This window comes from Larimichthys crocea, chromosome III (genome assembly GCF_000972845.2).
Source record: "Larimichthys crocea isolate SSNF chromosome III, L_crocea_2.0, whole genome shotgun sequence".
Lineage (NCBI taxonomy): Eukaryota > Metazoa > Chordata > Actinopteri > Sciaenidae > Larimichthys > Larimichthys crocea.
Window position 1 is genome coordinate 4,410,075 of NC_040013.1, and position 27,945 is coordinate 4,438,019.

Here is a 27,945-nt window from a genome sequence, read left to right on the forward strand (position 1 = left end):
TATAGCAAGGCATGAAGCTGTTTCAGCCTGTGTCAGGCCTCGATTGAAGAGATATGTGATTTCCTGCAATGATTTAATACACTAGACTATCGTTTTGTTTTCTCAAGATCTCGAGTTAATTATCTCGTTATCACGGGAAAACGGGTGTTATAAAATGTATGTATGTATGATATTTAGGGCTTCCGTACAAAGTTAATTATTAGTCACTTTTAGTCTTTCACAAATAATTTTTGTTTTGTCGACTAAGAGTCTCAAAGTTTTAGTCCAGTTTTAAGTCAAAACATTTGAGTCTTTTTCTATTTATTTCAGGAATATTTTTTTTGGTTTATTAATTCCAGTTCACTTGGGTGGCTGAGGTTAACGTGCCTTTTCAGTTTGGTGGTGTTTTTACCAGCAATTTTCTTCCCGCACATCTTCCCAACCGTCAAAACGAGACATTTTTCTCTGCTTCTAAATACTGGAAATGGGACCACACGTCCAGTCTCTTTTTTTTCCCTTCCGAGCATGATTGCGCTGTCCGTACGCCGTGTTTCTCCTGCATGCCGTTTCTTTTCAAGCCACAGGTGCGAGAGCAGCAAGAGGATATTGAACGTGTGGCCGTGACATGACAGCAGGACTCGATGTTGCTTTTTTTCTTACATAGTAGACGAAAACAAGGAGGACGTTTTTGTTTATTTTTTATTTCTTGCATGACATTTTCGTCAACAAAAACGCACATTGGCACATTTTTCGTCACGTGTTTTTAGAACATTGTCTCGTCTCAGTCGAGGTAAAAAGGCTCGTTGACGAACATATTTCATCTCGTCTGATGAAATTAACACTGCTCACTACTACAAATCCTCAGCGAATTAGTAATGTTTGCTTTGGAGTGAAATGCACAGCAGTGTTGCATAATAATAATACATTTTATTCCATAGGCGCCTTTCTGTCACCCAAGGACACCGTACAATAAATGAGAGTAGACAGCAAATAATAGAAACAAACAAAAAGAACCATAACAGTATCAAATTACAAGAATACAACATTAAAAACAGGTTAAAATAGGACAATGCAGTTAAATCAGATGGAAAAGGCGATTTTTAAACAGGTGGGTTTGCAGTTATTTATTTTTTTACCTCTGCAGGTCAACAAGAAGGAAGTTAATGAAGCAGTGCTTTTGTTTGGTTGGGTAATCAGTGTTGCTCTGTGTGCATTAACGTCCCACTTTTTTAAAGAGGTCTGATGGGCCCGAGTGAAAAGGAAAAAAAACTTTAACCGCTTCAGAATCAGGATGATCGGCAAGTTTTCTCATGCTTACCTGTATCTGTATCTAACCGCAAAGTGCAGGTGCTCTTGTGTTTTGAAACTTTGACTGCAAACTCGAGGAGGTGAAGGTGAATTTGTAGGAGCTCAAAGCTTTCGCAAAATGTCTTGGTTACGAAGGATAATCCACAATCAAGACAACTGTTTAGTAGTATTATGACAATGACGTTTTTAGTTAGCCTGACTGATCTGTACTTTTATTTCTGGAAGATTTGAAGCTTTGTCGTTGCAGTTTTCGTCCAAGGTTAGATACCTCTAAGTGAGAAAATGTTATATGATCTGGGTGAACAGTGTCATTGATAATTCGTGCAAATAAAGTGGAAAAAAATCGAGCCTGTGTCTCCTTATGAACAGAAAAGACAGATGATGGATCGTAACCCTTTCCCCTGTTGTCCAGTGAGTAAATTTCCCGAAACACTTGTATGTTTACAGTACATGCTGAACTTATTTGTGTGGATATGGACTACACAGTTGTTTACAGTAAGCTTTGCCTGAGAACAAATATAAACGTGAGCCTCTCCTTGTGTCAATACATAGCAATACATCAGCTTAACACTACAATGAAGTAGTGAGGGGATTTTTGACTGCTGCAGAAACACTTTTAGTTTGTATGGAGTCAGGTCGTGTCAGGCGCTTTGTGTGCTGTGTTGAGAGAGGAACAACACCATAGTCTATATTAAGGATCGCGCTGGCTCAGAATAGTGCCAGCCTGCAAACAGGGATTGATTGTTGTGTTGTCGGGTTTGATGAGAATGCTTGTCTTTGAAAAGTGCTGAATAGCTGCACATGGCTTTTCTGTCTTTCACACTTCCTCAGGGAGACTTCTGATGCCATAAGCACTGTGTAGTGTGTACATATATATACATGCACGTCATCGCTCTGTTGTGTTTTTATGGTTGACGTGGTGTTCGCCCCTCGTGGTGTAGGTGGACAAAACGGGAACAAAAGTATTTTTAACGCTGCTGGAAGAAGTTTGTGCATCATTGTGAAGAAATGAACCAGAAAATATGTCCAGTGCAAAATGTTTTCACGTTGAATGTGCACAACAGGCTCCTTGCTACAGTAGCAATTGATGATATTCTCATTACACCACCTTTTTATTGACAGCTGACATCATATCTACTGTTGAGTTCAACCACTCTGGAGAGCTTCTAGCTACTGGGGACAAGGGGGGTCGAGTTGTCATCTTTCAGCAGGAGCCAGAGGTACGTTTTTGGTTGAATTATCTCAGCGTTGTTTCATTTCTACTGTAATGATACTTGAAATAACTCTACGTGCTCTGTCGTCGTTTAGAGTAAGAGTCAGCCACAGTGTCGAGGAGAGTACAATGTTTACAGCACCTTCCAGAGCCACGAGCCCGAGTTTGACTACCTGAAAAGCCTTGAGATCGAGGAGAAGATCAACAAGATCCGATGGTTGCCTCAGAAGAACGCAGCACAGTTCCTTCTGTCTACAAACGGTCAGTAAACTACTGTCTTCCAGCTGAATTTAGCTACCACGTAATCTGAATTTACAGTTTACTTTTGTTACTGAAGATGAATTTTTCATGACCTCTGCTCTTCCTCAGACAAAACCATAAAGCTGTGGAAAATTAGTGAGCGTGACAAGAGACCAGAGGGCTACAACTTGAAGGAAGAAGATGGGCGATACAGAGATTTCAATACTGTCACAACACTACGGGTGTGTAGAAATCTACTTTATCACTGTCCCAGTAATGTTTTAACGTGTGTGTGTGTGTATGTATGTGTATATATAATAACTGCTGAGTTTACAGTTGACTGTACTCTCTCTAAACACGTTGCACTTTGATGAAGAAGAAAGTATTGTATCACATCTTCTGACCATTGTTCTCTAATCATTAAGGCACTGTTGTCAGCCGACATTCAGCAGAGTATTGACATGGCTTACCAACAAGAGCGCAGGTGTAACTAATCAATCGTGTTGTTAGTCACACCTGTGTGTGTGTGTGTGTGTGTGTGTGACCTGTCAAAGTGTCCGCTTCATTCAGAGTTAGTGTCACTGGATGTTCTTGTCCCGGGTCACGTGCATCCTCCGCTTTTAGGAACCGCTGATCTATATTTATTGATTTGTGTCTAAATTTAGACTGAGCCTGTTTTTTTTGTTTAAAAGACAGTTGTTAGTGTTTACATCGGTATTAGTGAGATATTATCCTCCTCACGCCACCAGCAAAATGTCAAACATGAATAAATGCAGAACATTCCCAGATGTCTCCAATAACCAGTATGTATCGTGATACCTACATCATCTGGCTGCCTCTGCACCAGTGATACAGCTTGACACAGTTTTGGTGCTGTTACTTTAAAATGTTTTTTAAAAATAAGGATAATGTGATGACCACACAGTCTCTTCTCTCCTCAGGTACCAGTGTTTAGGCCCATGGACTTGATGGTGGAAGCGAGCCCTAGACGAGTGTTTGCGAACGCTCACACCTACCATATCAACTCCATCTCGGTCAACAGTGATTGCGAGACCTACCTGTCTGCAGACGACCTGCGCATTAACCTCTGGAATCTGGAGATCACTGATCGCAGCTTTAGTATCCTTTGTGGGTGAAACTTGCAGTCTGCTTTAAGGGCAGGTTCAGATCTGGTTAACTTGGGTTGGTGTGGACTCTGGAGCAGTCCATTACTGGTATGAACATGAATTAAAACAATGGCAGGAAGCGTGTCATTTCATTGGTTAAAAGTTTTCTCTTCCTGCTTTGGATACTGGTGAACTAGTAACATGTTTGCTCATCAGAGAGCCGTCTTCTGCGATCAGACCATCCGATAGCAGAGTGTCTTTCTCGAAATCTCTCCGTTATTAAATAATTTAATACTCGCTGGCTGCACAGCTTTCCAGAAGTGTCGGCTGCCAGCCAAACGGCCAACTACTTTTATTCTCGGGAAAAAAAAGCTATATTAAGTTACAGCTGAATCAGATTCAACCGCTGCAGCTTCACATTAAAAGCATTTAAGTGGTGAAACATGAGTTAACTTCTGTTATGAATGTGCACTGACCAATATCTGTCAGAAAATGTGTCGACAAGACAGTGGTCATGTTTTGACAGCGGATAAGTCTGCCTCTCCAATAACCGACTTTTGTTTACAGTTTCTGGACTGTACTATGTTAAATAATGAGTTGTATTTCCTGGTCAGTTTAGTTCTTTGCTTTGCGGTCTCTCTGACTCACTGTTATGATCCCCGAGCATGCATCCTGTTCACCTGCCATCAGTTTGTCCCTGCGGCAACACAGAAACCCACTGCAATATGCAATATACGTCCAGCCATACAAACAGCAGTCCTCTGGCTCCTGGTGTATTATTTTGTGTTTTTAAAGCTGACGCTTGTTTTAAGGCTGCCTGAACGTTAGTTTAAAATTTTAGTTTAAAAATTTAGTGTCATCTTTGATGCTACCACCAGATGTCGCTGAAGTAAGGACTTTTCATCTTCTGCACACAATGGCTCAGACGGAGTTTAACCCTAAAACAGCATTAGTGTAAAGAAATGTTGTAGTCTAGCTTGAAATTGAGCTGACCACGTCACTGTCTGTTGGGAAAGCAGTTTAAGTATCTTCCCTCTCTTAGCCAGCAGTGAATTATGTGCCAACCAAATGCTGTTTGCGATGTTAGTGCATTCACAGTAGTAGTAGTAGTAGATTTGCTGACCTAGAGTCTTGCAAAAATGTTTTTTGAGCCATGGAGAAAACGGCAACGGCAGGACTTCTTTTCAAACTTTGCAAGCGTCTATTCAGCCTTTGGACCTTAACCTCGCTTCTTCAGATATTGTTGACATTAAGCCAGCCAATATGGAGGAGTTAACGGAGGTGATCACAGCAGCGGAGTTCCACCCAAACCAGTGCAACACCTTTGTCTACAGCAGCAGCAAGGGCACCATCCGCCTGTGTGACATGAGAGCGTCAGCGCTGTGCGACAAGCACGCCAAAAGTAAGCACAGTTTTGATTTCTGTTGATGTCTATGGTGGTGTGTTTATGTGTCGCACAGCTGTATTTAAAAGATGAATGGCAGTTAAGGTTTACTAATGGCATGCATCCTTTTCTTGTTTTGTTTTTTTAAGTGTTTGAAGAGCCAGAGGATCCAAACAATCGTTCCTTCTTCTCTGAAATCATCTCATCCATCTCTGATGTCAAGTTCAGCCACAGCGGACGCTACATGATGACCCGCGACTACCTGTCTGTCAAAATCTGGGATCTCAACATGGAGTCCCGGCCAGTGGAGACGTATCAGGTCGGTCCCTGCTTCTAAAAGTAACATCAGCTTCTTTAAGCCCTGATGTCATTCTACCTGTCTCTCCACTAGAGGGAGGTGTGTTATAGAAGTCCTAGTGAAATATTACTGCTGACTTATAACTACAACACCTCTTCGTCACAGGTGCATGAATATCTCAGGAGTAAGTTGTGTTCACTCTATGAGAACGACTGCATCTTCGACAAGTTTGAGTGCTGTTGGAATGGGAACGACAGGTGAGTGTATCAACTTCCGGACAACCTTTGTTACTCAGACAGAAAAAGCATTTGAGAAAAGTCATGTTTGGTTTCTTTAAACATGCCTATTGGAATTCCCTGCACATTGAACATGCATGATGCATGCAAATGTTTTGGGTCGACCCTTATTTGACGCAGCAACCCTAGCCTTATCAATAACTGCGGTTATCTGCTCAGTGCAGAGCAGAAGGTTGTGTATGATTTGGTTTGGGTGGCACAGGGTCTGTTCTGTATACTCAACACCTCGTCTCTCTGCAGCGTCGTCATGACCGGTTCCTACAACAACTTCTTCAGGATGTTCGACCGAGGCTACCGGCAGGACGTGACTCTAGAGGCGTCGCGGGAGAACAGCAAGCCACGGTCGGTCCTGAAACCGCGCAAAGTGAGCACAGGTGGGAAGCGCAAAAAGGATGAGATCAGTGTAGACAGTCTGGACTTTAACAAGAAGATCCTCCACACTGCCTGGCATCCCCTGGACAACATCATCGCTGTAGCCACCACCAACAATCTGTACATATTCCAGGAAAAACTGAACTAGCGTCGCGTTGAACCGCTCAGATCCCAGTTTCTGCTTGAGCCCCACTGCTCTGATACACATATACAAACTATCTGTCAGTCTTTGGCTAAATCCCCAAGTCCTGATATGACCTGCTCCTTGGTGATTTTTTTAGTATTGAATGTGACAAGACTAACTCTGTCAACAACAAACAGTGGCATTAACTCAGTACATCTAAACAGGCCATCACAAGCATCATTTCCATGTGTATTACAATATAAATAAACACGCAGGGTTTGTAGATCTGAGCCCAGAAATTGGAGAATTAATGTCGTGGGTCTTTTTCCCGTCGGAGCACTCCATTCACCGAGCTACCATTTGCAACTCCACTACATCCCAAACCAAAGGGAAAGCGTGTCCAGTACACACATTTGGCTGATTTGTTTCATTATTCTTTTGTGCCATCGTGACATGATTCATTCGTATGTCATAGCTACCAAAAGTTTTTTTCGTAGCCACCATGTTTTATTAGTTTGAATAGGAAATTCTTTCTACTGTTTCTACGTCGTTCTGTCACCAAGTTATTATTTTTTTTTTGGTACTGGTCTGAAACCCAAAACAAACAAGTCAACACTCCAGATTTGCTCCCAAATATTCGTCAAGTTGCCAAGTTCGCTCACCACGTCTGTCATGATGTGTACAGTAAGGTTACGCTGTCAAAGAACTATAGTTAATTAGTTAATCCTCTCCAAATAGCGTATTACTTACATCACGGCTCACCTTCGTCCACACAAACACAGCGTACCAATATCAGTAGATCAAATTTTTAACTTCCAAGGCAGCCACAGGTTTACATTCATTTCTCAGCAGTAAGAAAGTCGACTTGAAACTGGCCTGACGTGAATTCCATCAGCGGACCTTTTGCCGTCTTTCATTAACCAGGCAGGAAAACTCAGTGTTCATACTATCTGACACTAAAAGGGAAGGTTTGCCACGTCTTATGTGGATGTGCAGTCAGTGTTTCAAGTCACTTGAAGCAATAAATTCATCAGTGTGCACTTTATTACCTTTATTGACCAACATATAGCTGTGAAACCTGTTTTTCTTCAGGCCCCCAGCGCTCTCGTTTAACACGTATAGCGAGAACTACAGCATGTCTTTCAGCTCGGAGAAGAAAATGGTTAAACTGCGGGAATGAATTTGCTCGGCAATGATCTGCAACTGTGATTAAGCATCCAGCCAGCTGACTTTTAGGTTCTGTAGTGGGTGTGGGGGAGGAGACGCTTGCACACAAATGCATCCTGGTACATGTAGCCGCAAACAGGCGAGCTTTCTCTCGCAATATAGCGCACACTGAGGAATGAATGGCTTCAATTGACTACATTTACCATCAACACTGATTGGATATCAACTTAAAACATGGAAAATGTTCCCTTTTTAATGTCCTGGATCAGAGTTTCTCGCATATAGAAACTTGCAACGGTTTAAAAACATCAACATCAGGTTTCAGCTGCGTTTCCTGACTAAGATGGATTACTTATCTCAAAGCCAGTTTCAAGTCTAGGCTGATTTTTTTCATTGCTTATTTAAATGCTCCGCAGTAATGTATGTCATTTTTTGTTTAAAGGGTCGTGACACTTCAACGTGGACACGAGGTGTGCGCACACGTTGGTCGGGTATCGTGGTTTCGGGAGTTAAACGGGAGGGAGGCGGGGGCTAATCATGCCAAAGTAACCAGTTATATTCATTTAAAGCTGTCTTGTAGACAAGTTGCAGACTGGTCACCCTTTTGCACATGCGTGGACCACCTTTATAAAGCTCAGGACAAAAGCTTAGATATATATATGTATACGTGGCAGGGGCGTGATGGCGTGATGTAGCCTTGCCTCGTGGTCTGTGGCACCAAACCTGAGTGCTGCTCCCAGCTTCCCCCTCCCCACTAGATCCTGTTGTGTTGTTGCAGATTGATCGCCCCGCTTTACCCTCCTGGATCTAGTTTCTGTCTGTAGACGTTTTTTTTTAATGATGTTTTGTACTGTACCTGATGATAAAAGAAGAATAATCACTATAGCTGATTTATTTTTGTATAAATTAAGGCAATAGGATTTACAGTCTGATCACTGTAGTTTCTTTAGCTTGTCTGTCTCACTGATTGTAGATGGAAGGTTGCCTGATGGAGGTGAGGTGACCTTTTTGTCACGACTTTGGAACATTGTTCATTCTCGCAGGTATTTCTTTAAAAAGCTAGAGACTTTTTGTGACATCAAGGAAGTGTGTGTGCGTGTGTGTCTTTTTCTCACATGGGATGTCCAAAGAAGAGTATTTTTTCAGGTGTCAGTACCTCCGTAGTCATAAGCACTATAACAGTTTATTTTTTTAATTTGGCTGACTGTAACTGATGTTTATGTAAGAAAGGAGAAAAAAAACAAAAAACTTATTATTTGGATGCTTCAGAGTTAATTTGGATCTTAACGTTCTGTTTTTGTGCCATGTTTTGTTTTGTTTTTTTGCTCGCTGTGAAAGAATTAGACCCTCGCGGGGTCTAAAAATGGGAAAGACATTTTAATCAACATGTAATGTTAAAACTGTTAAATCAAGCTCTCTCTCTCTCTAAAGTTAGTCAAGTCCATTGACTAGGCAGAGTTACTGATTTTTTTTGTTTTTGTTGATGAATTCTTGTATGAAATGTCTTCTCTCTCCTGTGATGCAGGAGAACACGGACTCTGAATTTGTGAAGCACTTGGTTTGCCCTTTTGATTGTCGTACGGAAAGCGGTCGTTGATGACCGTCTCGAACATTGGAAATAGAAATGAACTCTGCTGTTTCTCTGCTACTATGCTTCAGTCACATGCTGCCAATTCTCTTCTTAGAGCAAACGGGTTGATCATAGCAGTTTTCCACTTGCATTGAAATTATGTTTTGATGACGGATTAAGCCGTTGAATCGGGACACGACGTGTATTGATCCGCTGGATCACATTTATGTGTCGCTCCCACCTTATTTCCAATCACTAGGGTGCCACCACAATAACCTCCCATCTCCATACAGCAGTGTTAAGCTACTGTCGAGTGTCACTCTCTCAGGGCTCTGGGTAATGTCCTCTAGTAATGAGACACTTTGCTTATCTCTCTCTCTTTTTTTTCTACTTCACAACTTTTCTTTATTTTCTAATCCAGGGTTGTGTGTGAGGGCCATTCATTCAAAGTTATTCACCTCATGTCATACACGTCTAAATCACAAATCTGTACAATGTGGCACCATTTCACGGTCAAGCCAATCAACGTCCAAAATTATGAGATCAGTGATCAGTCCCTGTCCTGTCATTCATCCAAAAGCAAGAACTAGCTCACTTCCAACAACCTGTTAGAAGATGTGAAACGTGCAAAATTCTGTATAAAAACGGTATTAGATCAGTTTCTAGTGAGGTAACATCAGCTTTTAAAATAACCCCATCTTTGCAGAGATGGTCATCACAGGCTGTACGAGTGTCAGAGCATTATTAGGGGGGAAAAAACAGTCACTAACATTCATTTAAAAAATAAATAAAAATAAAAACAACTAACCAATAATCTGTTTCACTTTCCCCTCATATTGTCTTCATAGCTATTGTTCAAGGCTATGGTGTAAACCACAAAGACGTTCAGAAGAACCCTAATGCCTTTCTTATAGCATTAAGAAGAAATAAGATAATCAAGTATGTTTCTTGAACTCTCTGGCGTGCCAGACAGGAGACTGCTCAGGGGAATTTTACCGCTGCTCTGTGATCAAAACCTTGTATCTTCAAAAACAAGCAGCTTTTCAGGACTTTAATAAAAAAAAATAAAAATTTAAAAACTGCCTTTATTTACAGGTAGATCATACACTTTTTGAAATTCAGTTGTTTTTGAACATGAACCTTGCAGGGTCACTGAAACTTGCCCCTACATATACAAAGGATCATGAAATCTCAAGGAAATGTGACTAAATTGGAGCTATGAGGTTTTTCCACTCGGAGCAGCATTATGTACATGTCTAATGTATCACAGGAGTTAAAAACAAAAATGCACTTTTTATTTTTGTGAATTTAATTTGTATGTTTTTGTTTATTTTCTTTCAAGGGGGGCTCTTGAATAAAGATTGTAGGAGAATTTTTTTCTTTTCTTTTTTTTTTTTTTTGGTGATCTGTTTTGGGAAGAAAAACTACAAATGGTTCATTGTACAGCTATGTTTATCTTTGTCAAATGGAATAAAGTACAATTTAGATGAAAAATAAAGAATTTCAAACCTAAATTATTCTGTGTAAAATTACTTTATGGTTTGTGTGTGTTTCAAATGTTTGTAGGTTACAAAACTAAATCGAACATGCTGGTTATGAAGTTTATTTTGGGTCTGTTTCAACAGCAGGACGGAGTCTAAGAATGTATTTATGTAAATCACTTCTTACAGCGACCCCACTGACCATGATGACTTCTCCAAGATGCAGATCTCAGGGGCAGAGACACCACTGCAATAACAACTATTCTATTTATCCTGTTGTAATATAAAATGTTTCTTTTAACATTATAACTCATTATTAGAATATGATAAGAATATAGTAAAGTTAATATATAAAAATAAATAAATAGGTTACTGCTGTAATTAAAAGTTTCTTGTTAACTTTTAACAAGATAAACAGAATACTGCTCTGATGTGATAAGTTTATATGTTGTGATAACATGAAAAAATATAGTTAGAATAGAAATATCTGATCAAGTTTAAGCAACAATCATAGACCATTGTTGTTGTAAAAGAGTGTTAACAATTACATAACACCATATGCTACCTGTTTGGCCAGGTGGCACATATCAAGTTTCAAGTCGGCTTTATTGTCAATACTGCAATATGTACAAGGCATACAGAGAATTGAAATTATGTTTCTCTCTGTCCAAACAGTGTGAAGATGTAAAAATATATATAAAATAAAATATGAAATAATAAAATAAAAATGAAAATGAAAATATGAAAAAAAATATATATACAATATATACAAGCTAAAAGACATCCGGGAATAGAAAAGTCTGGAGATATAAATAGTATGAACCGTATAAGCAGAATTATCAATATAAATATAAGTATGGCAGTATGATATAAATATAAATAAAGCAGTATGGTAGAATTATAAATTGACAGAATTTCAGTATGAACAGGTCTATAAAAATGAAATATGTAAACAGGTGTACATAGTGCAAATATAGTGGCCAATGAGCTCATGTAGAGTCATTTTAAATGTCAGTGTTTTGAAAATGCAAACATTTGACTTTATGTCAGATTGTTGTGTCTTATGCAAAGAAACCATGTTCAGTGCACTTAAAAAGAGCCACTTTGAATTGTGAAATAAAGCAGAAAATGTGTTTAAAGTTATGGAGATTTGAGGTTTTGCTCCCTGTGTGTCAGTTTAAATATTTGTGCAACTGTAAAAACTGTAAAATAAATAAATAAAACTAAAACACAGACTGCTCATCATCACTGATCTGGAGTCTGCAGTCTGCCTCTTATCTGGTGGACAAACGCGGCGCATGCGCACACCGCGGTTTGTCTGCGTGTCATGTTGATGAATGCTGGGGCTGGAGTCAACATGTCCACCGCTGCTGCTCCACGGAACAATAACGAAGAGCCCGGGCTGCACGGTACGTACGGCGGACACTCTCCCCCAGCGTTTCACGGTCACGAACTGTACTCTGGCTGTCCACAGCGAGTGTGCGTGTTCGTGGAAATATTCGGATTTTATTGTAAAAGTTACATCTGGTACGGCGTTTCCTCTTCTCCTGGGAAGGGCGGAGGGGGGGGGGTGATGTTTGACGTCACGGCCCGGCTTAGCCAATCGCGTTGTGATTAACGTTTGATTGATGAGGTTTGGCAGCCAATCAGGTGCACGAGTCGGGCGTTGGGCGGGCTCTAGCCAAAATGAAAACAAGTTTAGGGACAAAAGGCGAAATAAATGTTGTTTTTTAAATCCGATATTTAAAAAAATATATAATAATAATAGGGCCGCGTTTCTCTCACTCACTGTGTAGCCGGGTTGCAATTCTATTCGACAGGCAACAGTTTTAAGTAAATATGCATTAGATTAGAAGACAATAATAGGATATTAGCTCAAGTCACTGCAGACTAAAGATTAAAACCAAGTAAAAGTTGAGTTCATGCTTGAATCTGCAAACAGCTTGAAAGCTTAGGGGCTGAAAAACTGTGTATGTGACAACCTCACAGCTGGAACAGCGACATGTCTGGGCAAACTGTCTCTCACTGCGCTCCACAGTTATGCAATCCGTCTCATGAGAGCTGCATTGATGAGCAACTCGTCTGCAAACGTGCATTTGGGTTTGTGCAAACGTGCATCGTCGAAATGTTATTTTCTGCACAAAAAAGGGTGTGCGCGTCTATTATAAGGTTTATATTCTGTGCTCACCAAAGAGATTACATAACCACCGCCTGTGTGCAAAAAAAAAAAAAAAGTGCAAGCTGTTTGTGGGGCAGTGGCACAAAGAAATGCGTGCTATAACGGATGCAGCGCACTGCCAGTTCGTTTGAATGCACCGTGTCAGTGGTGCAAGCAAATGTAGGTCAGCTGTTTGGATTAAAAAGGAGACAGAGGGTGTGTTTCTATGTGGTGTAATTTCCATTTCCTTCCTTCCTTCCCTCCTTTCACTTGACCTTTATGTTGCCAAGGCTCTTGGGTAGAGCTGGAGCTAAATGGAAACAGGGGGGCACAAGGTGTGCAGACCAACCCGCTAATGGCACCCGCTGCAGACCAAATAAACGCCAATGCTGGCCCGAGTGAAACTCAGCAGACCTTGGATGTGGTGCCTGAGAGTGATGAAACCCTGAATGGAGGGCTCGAGCATGTGCCGTCATCCTCCTCAATCCACAATGGAGACATGGAGAAGATCCTCCTGGATGCACAGCATGAATCCAGCCCGAGTAGCTCCTCCTGTGATAGGTAGAAATAAAGACCACTGTATGCTATTTAAAGCTCATACTAGTGTTTAATGTTACAGGATTTTCATTCCAGTATGTTAACTCCTCAGTCCTCACAGGCCACCGAGTCCAGATCAGGACGAGGGTCAGATAACTTTTGATGTGGAGATGCCGAGCCCAAGAGGTAGTCAGGTAAACAAACAACTGAGTTTAATTTAAGTTCAAGCCTTTTTCTAGTGTTCATTTAAACTTAAAATCTAACTGCTTTACCTGCACATTTTGCAGTCAGACGAAGACAGTCAAGAGCAGGACAGAGACGATGACATCCTGCTCAACAAAGAAGTAGACTGGGTCGCTGATTGGTCCAGCAGACCGGAAAACATTCCACCAAAGTACGCAAACTCTCACCTCCAGAATCATTCACTAATAGCCGTTCAGGATATTTAAATAATTTAGGATTAATCGGCTGATTGATTATCTATCTCAGGGAGTTCCACTTCAGGCACCCTCGACGTTCAGTATCCCTCAGTATGAGAAAGAGTGGCGTCATGAAGAAAGGTGGCATCTTCTCTGCTGAATTCCTCAAAGTCTTCATCCCTTCCTTACTCATCTCACACATCCTCGCTCTTGGACTCGGGTAAGTGTGCAGGGACATAATGCTCGGCTTGGTTTTGATAAAAGATGAATTTTCTCAATCGGTTTCTCTCCTGTGCCAGTTTGGTGTATTAGTGATGGGCTGCAACAACATGGGCTGTGTCATTGTCAGTTGCTATTTTGGTGTCCAAGATGACTGCAATTTATGTTTCTAAAGGCTGTCTGCTCAGACGTGGGCTTCATGTATAAAAAATCATTTTAGCAGCTCTATGGCACACTCTACAACTGATCAGTGAATGTTTTCTCTGCACGCTGAAGGTTCAGGAATAGGGTAGAACCAGCGACTGCAGGAGGAGCCATAAACATGCACACGCTGTAATGTTATTACAACACAGGATATTTACCCTCGGTAAATATCAGCTGGGAAGCAGCATATGAAATGAAAAGATGTTTCAGGATGTTACTGGTGTTTCCACCCTTACTTAAAATGAGCATTTTACAGGCAGGTCAACTCTGTTTGTGAAATGAAGCCTCGCTTTAGTCGGTTTCTTCACTAGGGCTGTCACAGTATCACATTTCCCCTCAACGTTATCATGGCCGAAAGAATTCATGAAAACGATACTATAAGACAAATTCATCTTTGACCTTTTATTGTGTGTTTTTGTCTATTTTTGTCCTTTCACGTTCACCTATTACATTCCAGAGAGAACTGGCCTGGATGTTAATAAAATCAATCGTTACGGTTTAAAAGCTTTGTGTCACTGCTACATCATCTGTGTCAACATTGCCATTTTTCACTTTTTCCAAAATGTTCATACACGTTATGTTATTTCTTTTATCTGGTTTGATTTCATGCATTATCTTTTTTTTTTAGGGTGTACATTGGGAAGAGAATTGCCACAGCCTCCACCAGCTCTTACTGAATAGAAGATGAAGCAGTGCCTGGATGTTCTCCTGTCTCTAAGTCTCCTGAACCATCCTCCTGTAGTCAAGCTGTCTCTCTGCATCTTATCGTACGCCACGTTTTCTCTTAACAATCCGCATTAAATCCTTTCACATTGTAGATGTAGTTATACAGAGTTTTACACATGATGTAATGTGGTTGCATTCCATCACATTTTTGACACAGGACAACATTGTACCCAGCAGCTGTCACCAACTTGAATCCAGTAGATAACACACCCTGTTAGAGCTGGAAAATGTTCTGTTCAGCTCGGTAATATACAGCAAGGATTTAATGTCTGGTGGCTTCGGGGTTGAAGTTTCTCTACTTTTTTCAATGTTATGTCATGAGAAATCTGGCCTTCTCTAAAGCTGCGGAAGCAGAGTATACAAACCAAAAATATTTGCCATTATCTACAAGACAAACAAATCGAATTGGCTCTGGGAACAGAAAGGACTTTTATCGCCTTAATTTTTTTAGCTAAACATTCAAGGTGCAGTTATTGGGGCGGGGGGGAACAAACAATGCTGCACGGTGGGATTTGTTTTTAAATTCCACTTTTCTTTTCTTTTTTTTTTAAGAATCTAAGTTACAGTGTCACGTTGGCTCCCGAGGGGTTTCTCTGAAACGCTTTGTTTTTATGAAGGTTGGAAAAGCTTAAACATTAATCTAGTATGTAGCTGCAAAACTTTTACAAAGTGGTGGTTTGAGTACCTATGATAGATGAAACTAGGCTGGATGGCAATTCACCAGGCTATATGCTATTTTGATTTCTTTTTGCCTACATATCGTCTTCTTTAACATAACATAGCAGCAACGGCAAAGTGCCAAATTTGTATCTTTCACCACTGCACATTGGTGATTTATCTTTAGACTGTTTTTGTTTATTTTATGATATGTTTAGGTATTTAAAGATGTAGATGTGAAAAATAAGCTGTGATCTGCCCCACGTACACCCTTTTTGACATTGTATAATTTGATATTAATGCATATTATATCATTGTTATTATATAAGCATTGTGGCGTTGTACGTAATGTGTTTTTGCTGTCGTTAAATGCTGACGCGTCAGTGGCACAATCCACCACAGTGGAAGCTATTTCCAGGGGCCTCATTTAAGAGTTTTATCTGACTTTTATCTAGGATACACTGTGCAATCATTTCACATAATATGATTCAATAAACAGTGTATAGTGTGTGTAGAACTTCCAGAGAAACCAGAGGAGCATTTACTGAAGAAAATGCATGTGATTCCTGTATATTGATGCCAATCGGACGACTGGATGATTCTTCTGTCAGTGTTTGTAAATGACATTACAGAGTCACATGACCATAATGTACAGTGTTGGCTGCGCTGGTTTTAAAGCACTCAACTCGCATTCAGGCTTTAATGCATTCTATAACTCATACTAACTGTCATCATAACAGGCTTATGTACAGTTGATCAGTGTGCAATACAGAGCATTTTGGAATTTGAATAAAGTTTGTACTGTATACAGTGGCTGAGATATAAATACAAAGGGTGTGAATAAAGCTCCAAAGATCTCAATGCATTATTTAAGTCATAATACCTAATAAAATGCACATATCATCATTGTGGGCTTCTGCACAGCTGATTTAGTGAGCAGCAGAGAGCATCGTAAAATCTAAATACAGAGCAAAGAGGCATATAGTTCATCTTTTAATGCACCTTCTTCCCTTTGAATATAAGTAAGAATTAAACTCTTCTTCCAACTTAATATCTCTTAACTTCTGTAATAACCTATCTACAGCTTGTTAACATAATATGATCCTAAATAAATGCTAAGTTACTTACTAAGTTGTGAAGCTATCCAGGAAAGGAACTGATTTGTTTATTCTCTCTCTCTCTCTCACACACACACGCACACATCTGGAGCTGCCCAGTTCATCCACACTGGGTTACTGAGCAGCTCCTCAGTTTGGGTTTAAGGCTGAGTTGAGGCAAATGCTGATGCCCTACAAAGCATCTTCTTTTTGAGATTTGCACATGGTCCTTTCAGCTATGAAGAACAGATAATATGTTCACGTTAAATTGAAATTCAGAGGCTCCTGAACACTTTCTTCCCTCCTGACCTCACCATTGACCTTTGACTTCAGCAATTTCTCCCCAACATACAGGACATACAGAGAATTGAAGTTTCTCTCATATCTCTGATGCAAAACAAGCAAAAAAACAAAAACAAACATGAAATATGAAATATATACAAGTGTAAAGAGAGAGAAAAAGAAGTACGGCTGTGAAGAAGCTGTAGCTTCCCTGCTCTAACTATGCTGGATACACTGAGATAGCAGCTCACTGCAGGTGATCGACCAGAATCACACAACGATGTCTTCAAGTCCACAAGCACATCCAATGCTTACAACTGTGCAATGCATTAGTGGTTCTGTGTAAACAACACAATAAACAAGAGATACAGAGCAAATATTTTGATATTAACGTGTGTAAATATAGCAATATGGAAAGGTATAAACAGTGTAAAGAAGTGTGCAGAACTGTATTAATTAGTGACCTGTTGACACCGAGCGCACAGGCTTCGACCCAAACGACAACAACAGGACCTGGATGTGTTCAAAGAGGGGGAAAGATATCAGCTCTCCTTCATCGTATTAATTTGTCCAGTCATGTCTAGACACAGGCAATTTATCTACACACTCACACATTAAAAAAGACAGTAGTCATTCATTAACATTGTTGGTTTTTTGAACATTTTAAACAGGATTAGGGCTGCAACAATTAGTCGACTAATCAGTCAATATGAAGTATTATATTAAAGTCATTTTGAATGCAAAAAAGGCAGAAAATAACCTTTTAGTCTCTCAAATATTCCTGTCATTAAACTGAATATTTTTGGGTGGCTTTTACAGAATATGTCAGAGATGGAATATATACCTATATTACAAATTTTGTAACACAGGGTTGGCCATGACAAACTAAGCACTGGCTCTACACCGGGCCATTCATGTTTTTCATTCTCCTTCATGCTGGTGAGGACTTGTGAGGTGATGGGGTTGCAATCCGCAACTATACACACATTAAAAAAGACAGTAGTCATTCATTAACATTGTTGTTTTATTGAACATTTTAAACAGGATCAGAGCTGCAGAACTGTATTAATTAGTAAACCTGTTGATGTGACACAGTGAACAGGGGATGCTCAGCCTGTTTCCTGCTCTCTGGTGCTGATGCTGATGACAGCACATCATCAAAAAAAGAAACATGGAGCTGAAGCTGAGCAGGGCGGGGCAGTGCGCATGCGCGGTTCCTCTTTGTGGCCGTTGTCTTTAAAAAAAAAAAAAAAAAAAAGGTTCCTCGTCTGGTCCTCGGAGACCTTTTTTTTTCTTCTTCTTCTTCTTGGAGGAAAAGGACCGTCAGGACGAAGATATATAACCGCTCGTTTGCTCGTTTGGAAGTTTAACATTTCACACTTGTATTAGACGAGCTAACGGACTAAAGGGGCGTCGACTGGCCGGTTACCGAGCAGCAGCAGCAGCAGCATCCGTTCATCCGTTCATCGGAAGCTAACCGACCGTTGGCCAAAGAGAAGAGGCTCCTCAAAAATGTCTGGTTACCAAGGAAAGAAGAATATCCCACGAATTACAGTGAGTATCGTTTAAAAAAATGCGTGTAAAATAATATATATAAATATATTATATATAGAACAAAACCTCCTTTTTTTTTAAATGGTGTTTTTGTTAACGGTTAGCTTCAGGATTAGCTTAGCTTAGCTTAGCTTAGCTTAGCTTTTCCATTCATTGACACTGACAGCTCCACACACACACACACACACACACACACACACACACACACAGCAGAGGGGTGAATAATGATCACCAGCCTGTCTGTTTTGCAGTTTGAGAGTTCATTATCTGTATTTTTGTATCCCTCAGCTTTGCAGGGTGTAGTTAACTGTCATCTCCATCCTCCACCCTCCATCCTCCACCCTCCATCCTCCATCCTCCATCATCTGGCAGCCACTTCATCCTCCATCTCTTTCTTATTCTTTTTGTATCTTTTAGTTTATTTACCCTGTGTTTCATGGTGGAGCTTTTACAGCATGTTTTTTGGATGTTGTGGTAGTTAAAAGAAGTAAAAACCCTCTTTTGTAAAGTAGGTCATTGTGGACAGCACCCGTCCAAACCCCCTTTTCCCCCCTCTGAAGCTTTCATCATCATGCAGCGTTTACAGCCGGAGAGATGAAGCATATAGGCAACTTTAGGTGAAATGTACTGACTCAGGGTTGTTACGAGAATTTTTAAAGAAGAACCCTTGAATAAAGAGGACTGGGATTCAAAGTATCAAAGTTTAAGTTGAATTTATTATTCTTGTACAAGAAGGAGCGTTTAACAGTGCAACACACAAAAAGGGTTTACAGAGAAAGAGCTCCTTGAGGAGCTCTATCAATAGGTTCTTATACAATGGGCTGTCTCGGACACCTCCCTACTGATACAGATAACGTCATAACATTCCTTTAGTTGGTTTACTGCTCAGGAATGAGCCCTATATTTTATATCCACATGGTCCTCCCCTAGCCTGTCTCTCCTGTCCTTGTACTACTAATTTATAATTGTCTCTCCCTGCCAGCCTCAGCAAATCAGAGGCCAACTAAGGGAGGTATGCGAGACATACAAAAGACAGGATACACAAACACTATCTATATGAGTTAAAACATCTGCACCCCAGTATAATCCTAATTTTTATAACAGGGGTCAGTTGTCAGGTCGGGGTTATAAACACCCGACATCCCAGACACAACATCCCAGACAGCGGTAACCCTCTGCAGCAGACACACACACACACACACAGAGTCAGACAGCACTTTGTGAGTTTGGATTGAAGCGGATAGTTTCACTCTGCAGAGCTTTTAACAACACACACATCGAGCGCACAGGCTTTGACCCCGAACGACAGAACAACAGGACCTGGATGTGTTCAAAGAGGGGGAAACATATCAGCTCTCCTTCATCGTATTAATTTGTCCAGTCATGTCTAGACACAGGCAATTTATCTATACACTCACACATTTAAAAAGACAGTAGTCATTCATTAACATTGTTGTTTTATTGAACATTTTAAACAGGATTGGAGCTGCAACAATTAGTCGACTAATCAGTCAATAAGAAGTATTATATTAAAGTCATTTTGAATGCAAAAAAGGCAGAAAATAACGTTTTAGTCTCTCAAATATTAAACTCATTAAACTGAATATTTTTGGGTGGCTTTTACAGAATATGTCAGAGATGGAATATATAACTAGATTACAAATTTTGTAACCTTAGAATGAGTCACAGGGTTGGCCATGACAAACTAAGCACTGGCTCTACACCGGGCCGTTCATGTTTCTCCTTCATGCTGGCGAGGACTTGTGAGGTGATGGGGTTGCAATCCGCAACTATACTGCTAGATGCCACTAAGTCTTCACTGAAACACACTAGTCCTTTTTAAAGAGATTAACTTGGACTTTGAGAAACTGGGATGGACATTTTTAACTAGTTACTGAGATTTTATCAACCAAATAATCAATTTATTAATCTAGGAAATTACCCGTAGATTACTCAATATTGAAAATAAGTAGTTGCAGCCAGTTTGCGTGTTAAACATTTTTTGGGTCACGTTTAGGGGAGAAAATAACAATATATTGTCACAGTTTTCTTCTTTTCACATATCAAATCGCTCCACCGTGAAGCTGATGGTGGTGTTAGTTTTGCTCGTTCTCGATCTGATGTGATTACATCAGAATATTTCCATTAAACTGGCGACTTGGCCACGCCGCCTATCACCCAATGCCAGCTGGGATCGTCTCCAACCCCTCACGACCCTGATGAGGATAAGCCAGGACAGAAAATCATGTTCAAATTATAATGGTGTTATTGTAAACGATATGATATGACAGACACCTAGTCACGTTAAATAACTATACAACTTGGAAATAATGTTTTATTCAGATGCAATGAATCGTCCCGTCATGAAGGTTAGAATGTTTGTGATTCGACTTTATGTTGTCTGTACTATCAGCTTGGTGTACCTGATAGATAAATCAAGAAGGACTACAGCAATGCACAGTGAAAGCCGTTTTGACCCGAGGTATTTGACAATCCCAGTGCGCTCGCCGCTGACCACTCGGGCACAGAGAGCACATAGGTTGTGTGACCCACTTCCAGTATAAGGGGGGTAATGGCCTGGCAGATCATGTCAATACAGCCACGACTTCTCTACCTAATGCGTCCCCGCTGTCCCGTGTCCACCCACTCCGTCCCGAGTGTTTCCTGCTGTGAGGTTTGCAGTAAACCACTTTTGTCTTCATTAGCTCTCCTTGCTGTCCTCAGAGACCCCCGGGAAGCCTTTAGGAGAAGTAGGCCAGCCCAGTGCGCTCTCCTTTCATCTCGTACAGGTCGAGTTAATTGTGCCACTCAACAGTTTGCGCTCCTACTCAAGGGGGTTTTTCGGGAATTTCAAGAATCGCCGCCTCCCTTTGAATGATGTGCTCTGATCTGCGTTTCCACAGGATGAAATTTACTTTTAGGGATTAACAGAGATGATTTTTTTAAGGGTTATTATTGTTGATGTGAAATCCCGTCTCCTCCTTTCAGAGCGACCGTCTCCTCATCAAAGGAGCCAAGATAGTGAATGATGATCAGTCATTCTTGGCTGATATTTACATGGAGGATGGGGTCATCAAGTAAGTTCAATTTGAAAATTAACAGAGCTACTTTTGTGGATTTACAATAAATACATGCATGACAGAAAATATGTCATGATATCTACGAGGAGACACACCTTTACCTTGATTTTTGAGTTTTTGTCTCTGTGTTTTTCCTCTTATTCGTCTCCTTCAGGCAAATAGGAGACAACCTCATTGTTCCCGGGGGAGTTAAGATCATAGAAGCTCACGGGAGAATGGTGATGCCTGGGGGTATCGACGTGCACACCCGTTTCCAGATGCCCGACCGAGGCATGGTGGCAGCGGATGACTTTTACCAGGGCACCAGGGCGGCCCTGGCAGGGGGGACGACTATGATCAGTACGTGTTACATCAGCGTGTTTTCAACCAGTTTTCCCCTGTTGCGAGGATCATAACGCTGCACATGTGCATGTTGTCAAGCATATAATTTAATCATGCGGTCTGCTTGTGGACTCCTAACGTTTTGTTTGTCGGTGTTCAACAGTCGACCACGTGGTGCCGGAGCCTGGCGCCAGCTTGGTTGCAGCTTTCAAACAGTGGAGGGAGTGGGCTGATAGCAAGTCGTGCTGCGACTATTCTCTGCATGTGGACATCACCGACTGGAACAAAGGCACCCAAGAAGAGATGGAGGCCCTCGTGAAGGATCATGGTACACAGCACTCGGCTTACTGCCATTTTTACAGAAATTCTAATGTCCGTTATTGTGGGGGCCACATTGCACAGACCATAAAACAGTAACTGAATGTTTCTGCTTTGTAATTTTTATTCTTTTGATTTTACTTTTCTCCTTCGCTCTGGGTTTTCCCTCTTTTGCTCTCTTTATTCCGCCTTTGGCTGGTTTCTCTCATAAGTTTTCTATCTTCAGGTGTCAACTCTTTCCTGGTCTATTTGGCCTATAAGGATGTTTTCCAACTTTCTGACTCTCAGGTATGCTCTGTGGCTCTGCACGCTCTACTGCGCTGTGTGTCATAGCATATGTGTTTGATGCTGTCTTCCATGTGCCCTATGAGCTGAGCAGTATGTACTGTTTTCCTTCAGATCTATGAGGTGTTCAGTGTCATCAGAGACCTTGGAGCCATTGCACAGGTGCATGCTGAGAATGGAGACATCATCGCAGAGGTAACAGAACCACTAAATGTTGGTCAAGTCTCAGCTGTTCTTTCAATTTTGGATCATAATGTTCTTGGTGTGGCTTCTTCTTCAGGAGCAGAGACGTATTCTCGAGCTGGGGATCACTGGCCCTGAAGGTCACGTGCTGAGCCGCCCAGAGGAGGTAAGAAGGAGGGACGGTTTCTCCGTAACTGTAGCCAAAAGCTGGAACTGAAACCAGGCTGCTGATTTTTGCACTTTGTGTGTCTGCAGGTGGAGGCCGAGGCTGTTAATCGCTCTGTCACCATAGCCAATCAGACCAACTGTCCCCTCTACATCACCAAGGTGATGAGCAAGAGCGCTGCTGATGTCATTGCCCTCGCCAGGAAAAGGGGTAAGAATGATATTTTACCCCAATAAATAAGAGAAAATGGTTATAGTGATTAAGAGTCGCACTGTCCCGACTCCCTGACCCACAAAAGTATTCATTAACCAACCACCAGAACCCGACCCGACCTGCAAACCGCCTTTATGCGTTATAGTAGCACGCCGCTTCGCAAACGTCTGTGGTATGTGGAGGAATCTAAATATTTAATAATATTTTTTAAAATCAATTAATTTAAAAGCCAATTATACCATATATCAAAATACTACAACATAACTAATGAAGATCGCTGGGATATAATTCAAAATATTGCATTTTCTGTAGTATTTTGTTTTAATATCAGTCCGTTACATAGTAACATTCATGCACGTAGCATGCCTAGACGTCCACGATTAGTCACAAGCCACAATGTGACAGCATGATAGTGTATGAGATATGAATGAATGAATGAATGAATGAATGAAAAACGCTGCAGTCGTGGCTCTAAACATGAAATATTAGGAAGAGATGTGCAGCTCAGCGGTACCTCTCCGGTTCTGTTCAGGATTCAACAACAGTCAACAATAAATCTTTTTAAGAACAAACCTGCCTCCTGTGTAAACTGTCGACTGTCTTACGCTGCTGTTTTACACATCTGTCATGACGGTGCTACTTGGAGCGCTGAATATTTTCTGAGGGGGAACACGATGTGAAACGTTTGAGAGGCGCTGTAGTAGCACAATTGTCAGCACTGGGCGACACTGGAAGCTGTCGAGTGCACAGATGGATTTTTCTTTTCATGCTAATGTCGTCCTGTCCGCTCGTGTAGGTGCTGTGGTTTACGGAGAGCCCATATCAGCCAGCTTGGGCACAGACGGCACCCATTACTGGAGCAAGAACTGGGCCAAGGCTGCAGCCTTTGTCACTTCTCCACCACTCAGTCCTGATCCCACCACCCCCGACTACCTCAACTCTCTGCTGTCATGGTAGGACCTAAGGATAGCTGGAGCACAATTTGACGCGTTGCTACTGTGTGCCACATTTATTCTGAAATCCCCTTTGTAACATTTGCATGCGCTAGAATAACAAATGTCGCAATTTTGTCATGAGTAATTGGTCAAAGATGTCTCTTATTGCACATATGAAGTGTTTTCTTGCTTTCTTTCTCATCTAGCGGGGACTTGCAGGTGACTGGTAGTGCTCACTGCACTTTCCAGACTTCTCAGCGTGCCATAGGCAAAGATAACTTCACCCTAATCCCAGAGGGTACCAACGGCACAGAGGAGAGGATGTCTATAATCTGGGACAAATGTGTGGTACGCTTGAACTGACCCACTTTTAAACATTCCCATCATGAAGCAGACGACCTTGTTAAACCATGTGCGTGTTTAGATGCTAGTGTGATCTGTTGTCCTGTCCCAAAAGGTGACCGGCAAGATGGACGAGAACCAGTTTGTGGCGGTGACCAGCACAAACGCAGCCAAGACCTTCAACCTGTTCCCCCGCAAGGGCCGCATCGCCGTGGGTTCTGATGCCGACCTCGTGTTGTGGGACCCAGATATCACCAAGATCATCTCAGCCAAGAGCCACAACGCGGTCAGATGATTACCCGTCTCGACTCTTTGCATTCGCTCGACTCTGCGTCGTGTTTAATTGTGTCCTGATCGAAGCTCTTCTTCTCCCAGGCTGTGGAGTACAACATCTTTGAGGGCACAGAAGTGCGTGGAGGTCCTGTGGTCGTGATCAGCCAGGGCAAGATCGTCTTGGAGGAGGGCAGCCTTCACACCATGGAGGGCTGCGGGCGCTACATCAGCCGCAAACCCTTCTCTGACCATGTGTACAAGAGGATAAAGGCTCGCAGCAGGGTGAGTTCTACTCGCAGGCAGCCTCACTTTAAAGTTAAATCTTACACTAAAGGGTAGCTGCTGAGTTACACAGCTCGTCGTCTGATCGGAGGATCGTGCCTTTGCGTTTAGCTCACAGACTTGCGAGGAGTCCCCAGGGGCCAGTACGATGGGCCGGTGTGTGAGGTGACCGTGACTCCTAAGGTGATGTCCACAGTGTCATCAGTGAAGACTTCCCCTGCCAAGCAGCAGCAGCAGCAACAACAGCAGCTTACTCAGCAGCCGGTGCGCAACCTTCACCAGTCTGGCTTCAGTCTGTCTGGTGAGTGAAAGCACACATTTTATTCCTGGCAGTCAGCAATGAAGTTAACCTCTTCTAATCCACTCCTCCTATAAATATTGTCTTTTTTTAAGGGATATTTAGGAGAACAGAAGGTGAACCATATCTATCACGTAGAAGTGGTTTACATCATCTGAAAGCTGAAAACCTGAAGATTAATTTGCGATGCAGCTCAGCAGCTTTTCTAGTCAGAAGTTTGGGGTTGATGCCATTTGTTACACCGATTTAATGCAAAATAAAACCACATGAAATGTTCAAAAGTCCGTCCAAAATATTACATTAAGACACCAAGACGCTGAGGAACATTTGGTGGAGCATTGCATTTTCCGCTGATTGGACGGGGAGCGCTTCTCTTCTGGATACTGCTCAGAAACCTGTAGTAGTAGAAGCATCGTAATAGTAAAACCATCCGTCCTCTGAAAGCTCTCGGCCTCTGGTTTGTGGTCGTACAGTTGCATGAGGATGTGATTATGCTGGAAGTCATTTTATACAGCGAGGTCAAGTTTCAAAAAATGGCCTCACGACAATGAAATGGCTACTATGGGGACTAGAAACATCATCACTCATGAATACAACTGGGCTCGTTGAATCCACAAGAGTCTCAGCTATCCAGTCAGACCCAATCTGTGCAATTACAATGCTGCTTAGGGACCCCAGTATGCAGAAATATTCAAATACAAACATTTATACTGCATGGGATTAGCATAAAGTGGACATATTTGTAAAGTGAACACTCGTGGGTTTCCAAATAACGCATTTTTATTCAGATATCTAGAGGTGAGAGGTCAAGGGACCCACAAGCCTCTGAAAAAACGACGTCTGCGTGGAGTGGAAGGGGTTAATATTGTGCCTTCATCTTTCAGGTGCCCAAATCGATGACAATGTCCCTCGCCGCAACACTCAACGTATCGTGGCTCCCCCTGGTGGAAAAGCAAACATCACCAGCCTCGGCTAAGCTCCTTTCTCCACCGAGCATGAAGGGGTGGTGGGGGTGCAGGCCAGCACGGGACCAGAGGGCCACTCTTTACCACCGTCACGTCACTTCACATCACATCTGGTCACCTCTGTCTGACTCTCCCACTGCATCGTCCCCACCGTCCAAAAAAGCACCCCATCCATTCTCATTCACACGCCGTCACTTCATGCAACAAAAAAATAATAAATGTTTCGTGTTTCCTGCCAAATTTCACCGTCGAGGAAGGATCAAGTGAAGAGTGACGAGTTTTTAAATTCATTTGTTTACATTTTTTTTGTATATTTTCTCTGTATATGTTTGAGCTGTATTTAGTCGTCCTCTCGCCTTTTTTAGAAACTTCAGGTGTTTATATATTTTGTTCTTGATCACGCGCTGTTCCCAGATCAGAATGTGCTGCTGTCACAGAGCCACCTTCGGTTGAACGTAAGATTGCTGCTTTTAGTACAAACATGTTGTAACATCTCTGCCGCGCAGAAAACTCTAAACACAAAAAAGATTTGACTGTTTCTGCGTCGCGTAACAGCTGATTTGATTTCTGTGTGCGGCTGAACACTTCACATGGTCTTCCTTTTGTGTTAGAGTTGCACCTTTTTTGTTTTTTTATGTCGTTTTGGAAAGCGTTAACTGCACTGAAAGGAAAAGAAAGGGTATTTAAGGCTCTAACCACTCACTCAACTTCACCCTGAATACATGAGTGGGGGAGAATTTGCTGGCACGTTCCATTTTTGTCTGAGAAACACAAACCTTTTCCCTCATTCCTTCATTTTATTTTCATCTTTGTTACGAGGTTGTCAGGTCAGCAAGCTTCTAATAATCAGACCGGTGTATATTGTTCAGGATACAGACAGATGCTAGATTTAGCCGGAGATTTGCCGACAACCTCTCTGCACCTGGTGCTATATGACCTTTGCTGTATATGTGCAGATGATGTCCACCTCCACACAGCTGTCACGTTAGCTCAGCCCCCGACTCGAGTCACCATTTATCCAGTTTCGAAAGAGTTTGTTTTGCACTCGTAACAATCCAAAAGGTATCGAAAATGTATGTGAGCTTGCAACTTTTTCTTTGTATTGGAAACGTCTGTATGTTTTAGGATATTTGTTGACTTGAACTACTTGCCTGCCTGTTCTGTAAGATATTGATAGCACACTGTATCTATGAAGGCTCTTTAAAGAAGGTGAACCGTGATCTTTGAGACCTGATGAAAAATGCTTCAGTATGTATACGAAACCCCCCCCTCACAGCGTGCTGATGATGTGTCCACTGTTCTTGGTGTTAGTGTTGTGAATGAATTACCAGATATCCAGTATTTCTTCTCTTACACCTTCTTCCTGCCCAACCCTGTCAACACCAGATACGGCCGTACGTTTCCGGCCGTACTGTAAAAAAAAAAAATCAAACACTGGATTATTTCTTCCTCATTGCCTTGTCAAGTGTAGGTTTTGTATGCCAAGCTATAATGTGAAGTGATTTACATTCGGGGGCGTTTCTTGGTAATGGTTATTGAGTTGTGATGTTGAGCACTGTTGTTGCCCCTCTCCCAGCAAGTGTGATACTCTCTCGGTCATGTATGTTTTGTAGGACACCAGGGTTTTTCGGGGAGGGTAATCATCAGTCCTGTCAGCATTTGACCCTATCTGTGTTGACTTCAGTGGATTAAAATAATACAAAATGAAGCTTGTACTGGCTCTTTTTTTTTGTTATTACATAAACACATTAACCATATAGAGTTTACACTTCTTGTTAGTGGTGAGGAAAAACTTCCTTTCAACAGGCAGAAACCTCGAGCAGAACCAAGCCCATTGATGGGTCAGATGAAACTTTAACTCACAGACAAAGACCACGTCAATACGGATTTAAT

General features: G+C 41.7%; 3 protein-coding genes across 4 annotated transcripts in view; all 3 read left to right on the plus strand.

Moving 5' to 3' along the window:
* ppp2r2aa (protein phosphatase 2, regulatory subunit B, alpha a) overlaps positions 1-10,571 on the plus strand; it is a 16,236-nt gene extending 5,665 nt beyond the window's left edge. The window contains exons 3-10 of the mRNA XM_027277671.1: positions 2,410-2,507; positions 2,596-2,761; positions 2,870-2,982; positions 3,682-3,859; positions 5,084-5,248; positions 5,380-5,549; positions 5,694-5,785; positions 6,065-10,571. Of these exons, the coding sequence (XP_027133472.1) occupies positions 2,410-2,507; positions 2,596-2,761; positions 2,870-2,982; positions 3,682-3,859; positions 5,084-5,248; positions 5,380-5,549; positions 5,694-5,785; positions 6,065-6,344 (1,262 nt within the window). The 3' untranslated portion in view covers positions 6,345-10,571. The remainder of the gene's footprint in view (positions 1-2,409; positions 2,508-2,595; positions 2,762-2,869; positions 2,983-3,681; positions 3,860-5,083; positions 5,249-5,379; positions 5,550-5,693; positions 5,786-6,064) is intronic.
* A 1,244-nt stretch (positions 10,572-11,815) lies between these two features.
* bnip3la (BCL2 interacting protein 3 like a) lies at positions 11,816-16,364 on the plus strand. 2 transcript variants are annotated; one of them, XM_019275926.2, is made up of 6 exons: positions 11,816-11,947; positions 12,987-13,257; positions 13,355-13,427; positions 13,521-13,627; positions 13,723-13,872; positions 14,704-16,364. In XM_019275926.2, the coding sequence occupies exons 1-6, from the start codon at positions 11,866-11,868 to the stop codon at positions 14,750-14,752; spliced, it is 732 nt and encodes a 243-aa protein (XP_019131471.2). In that variant the 5' UTR covers positions 11,816-11,865; the 3' UTR covers positions 14,753-16,364. The 2 variants fall into 2 exon arrangements, with proteins under 2 accessions (XP_019131471.2, XP_019131470.2); XM_019275925.2 differs by having other exon boundaries at positions 11,818-11,947; positions 13,346-13,427.
* Positions 16,365-18,067: 1,703 nt separating this feature from the next.
* Positions 18,068-27,760, plus strand: dpysl2a (dihydropyrimidinase like 2a). Its single transcript, XM_019255375.2, has 14 exons — positions 18,068-18,391; positions 21,380-21,468; positions 21,626-21,810; positions 21,956-22,120; positions 22,337-22,398; positions 22,510-22,590; positions 22,676-22,744; positions 22,834-22,954; positions 23,754-23,910; positions 24,099-24,240; positions 24,350-24,520; positions 24,610-24,789; positions 24,901-25,090; positions 25,972-27,760. Exons 1-14 carry the CDS (start codon positions 18,350-18,352, stop codon positions 26,061-26,063), a joined length of 1,746 nt encoding a protein of 581 aa, XP_019110920.1. The 5' UTR covers positions 18,068-18,349; the 3' UTR covers positions 26,064-27,760.
* Positions 27,761-27,945: the final 185 nt, after the last annotated feature.

Excerpts from the sequence above, each read along its gene's own strand:
- dpysl2a (XM_019255375.2), top strand. The coding sequence starts at position 18,350 with ATGTCTGGTTACCAAGGAAAGAAGAATATCCCACGAATTACA. Across the intron at positions 22,121-22,336 it reads GGCCCTCGTGAAGGATCATG|GTGTCAACTCTTTCCTGGTC; the intron begins GTACACAGCACT and ends TTCTATCTTCAG. Across the intron at positions 23,911-24,098 it reads CTCAACTCTCTGCTGTCATG|CGGGGACTTGCAGGTGACTG; the intron begins GTAGGACCTAAG and ends TTTCTCATCTAG.
- bnip3la (XM_019275925.2), top strand. The coding sequence starts at position 11,866 with ATGTTGATGAATGCTGGGGCTGGAGTCAACATGTCCACCGCTGCTGCT. Across the intron at positions 13,628-13,722 it reads CCGGAAAACATTCCACCAAA|GGAGTTCCACTTCAGGCACC; the intron begins GTACGCAAACTC and ends TATCTATCTCAG. Across the intron at positions 13,873-14,703 it reads ATCCTCGCTCTTGGACTCGG|GGTGTACATTGGGAAGAGAA; the intron begins GTAAGTGTGCAG and ends TTTTTTTTTTAG.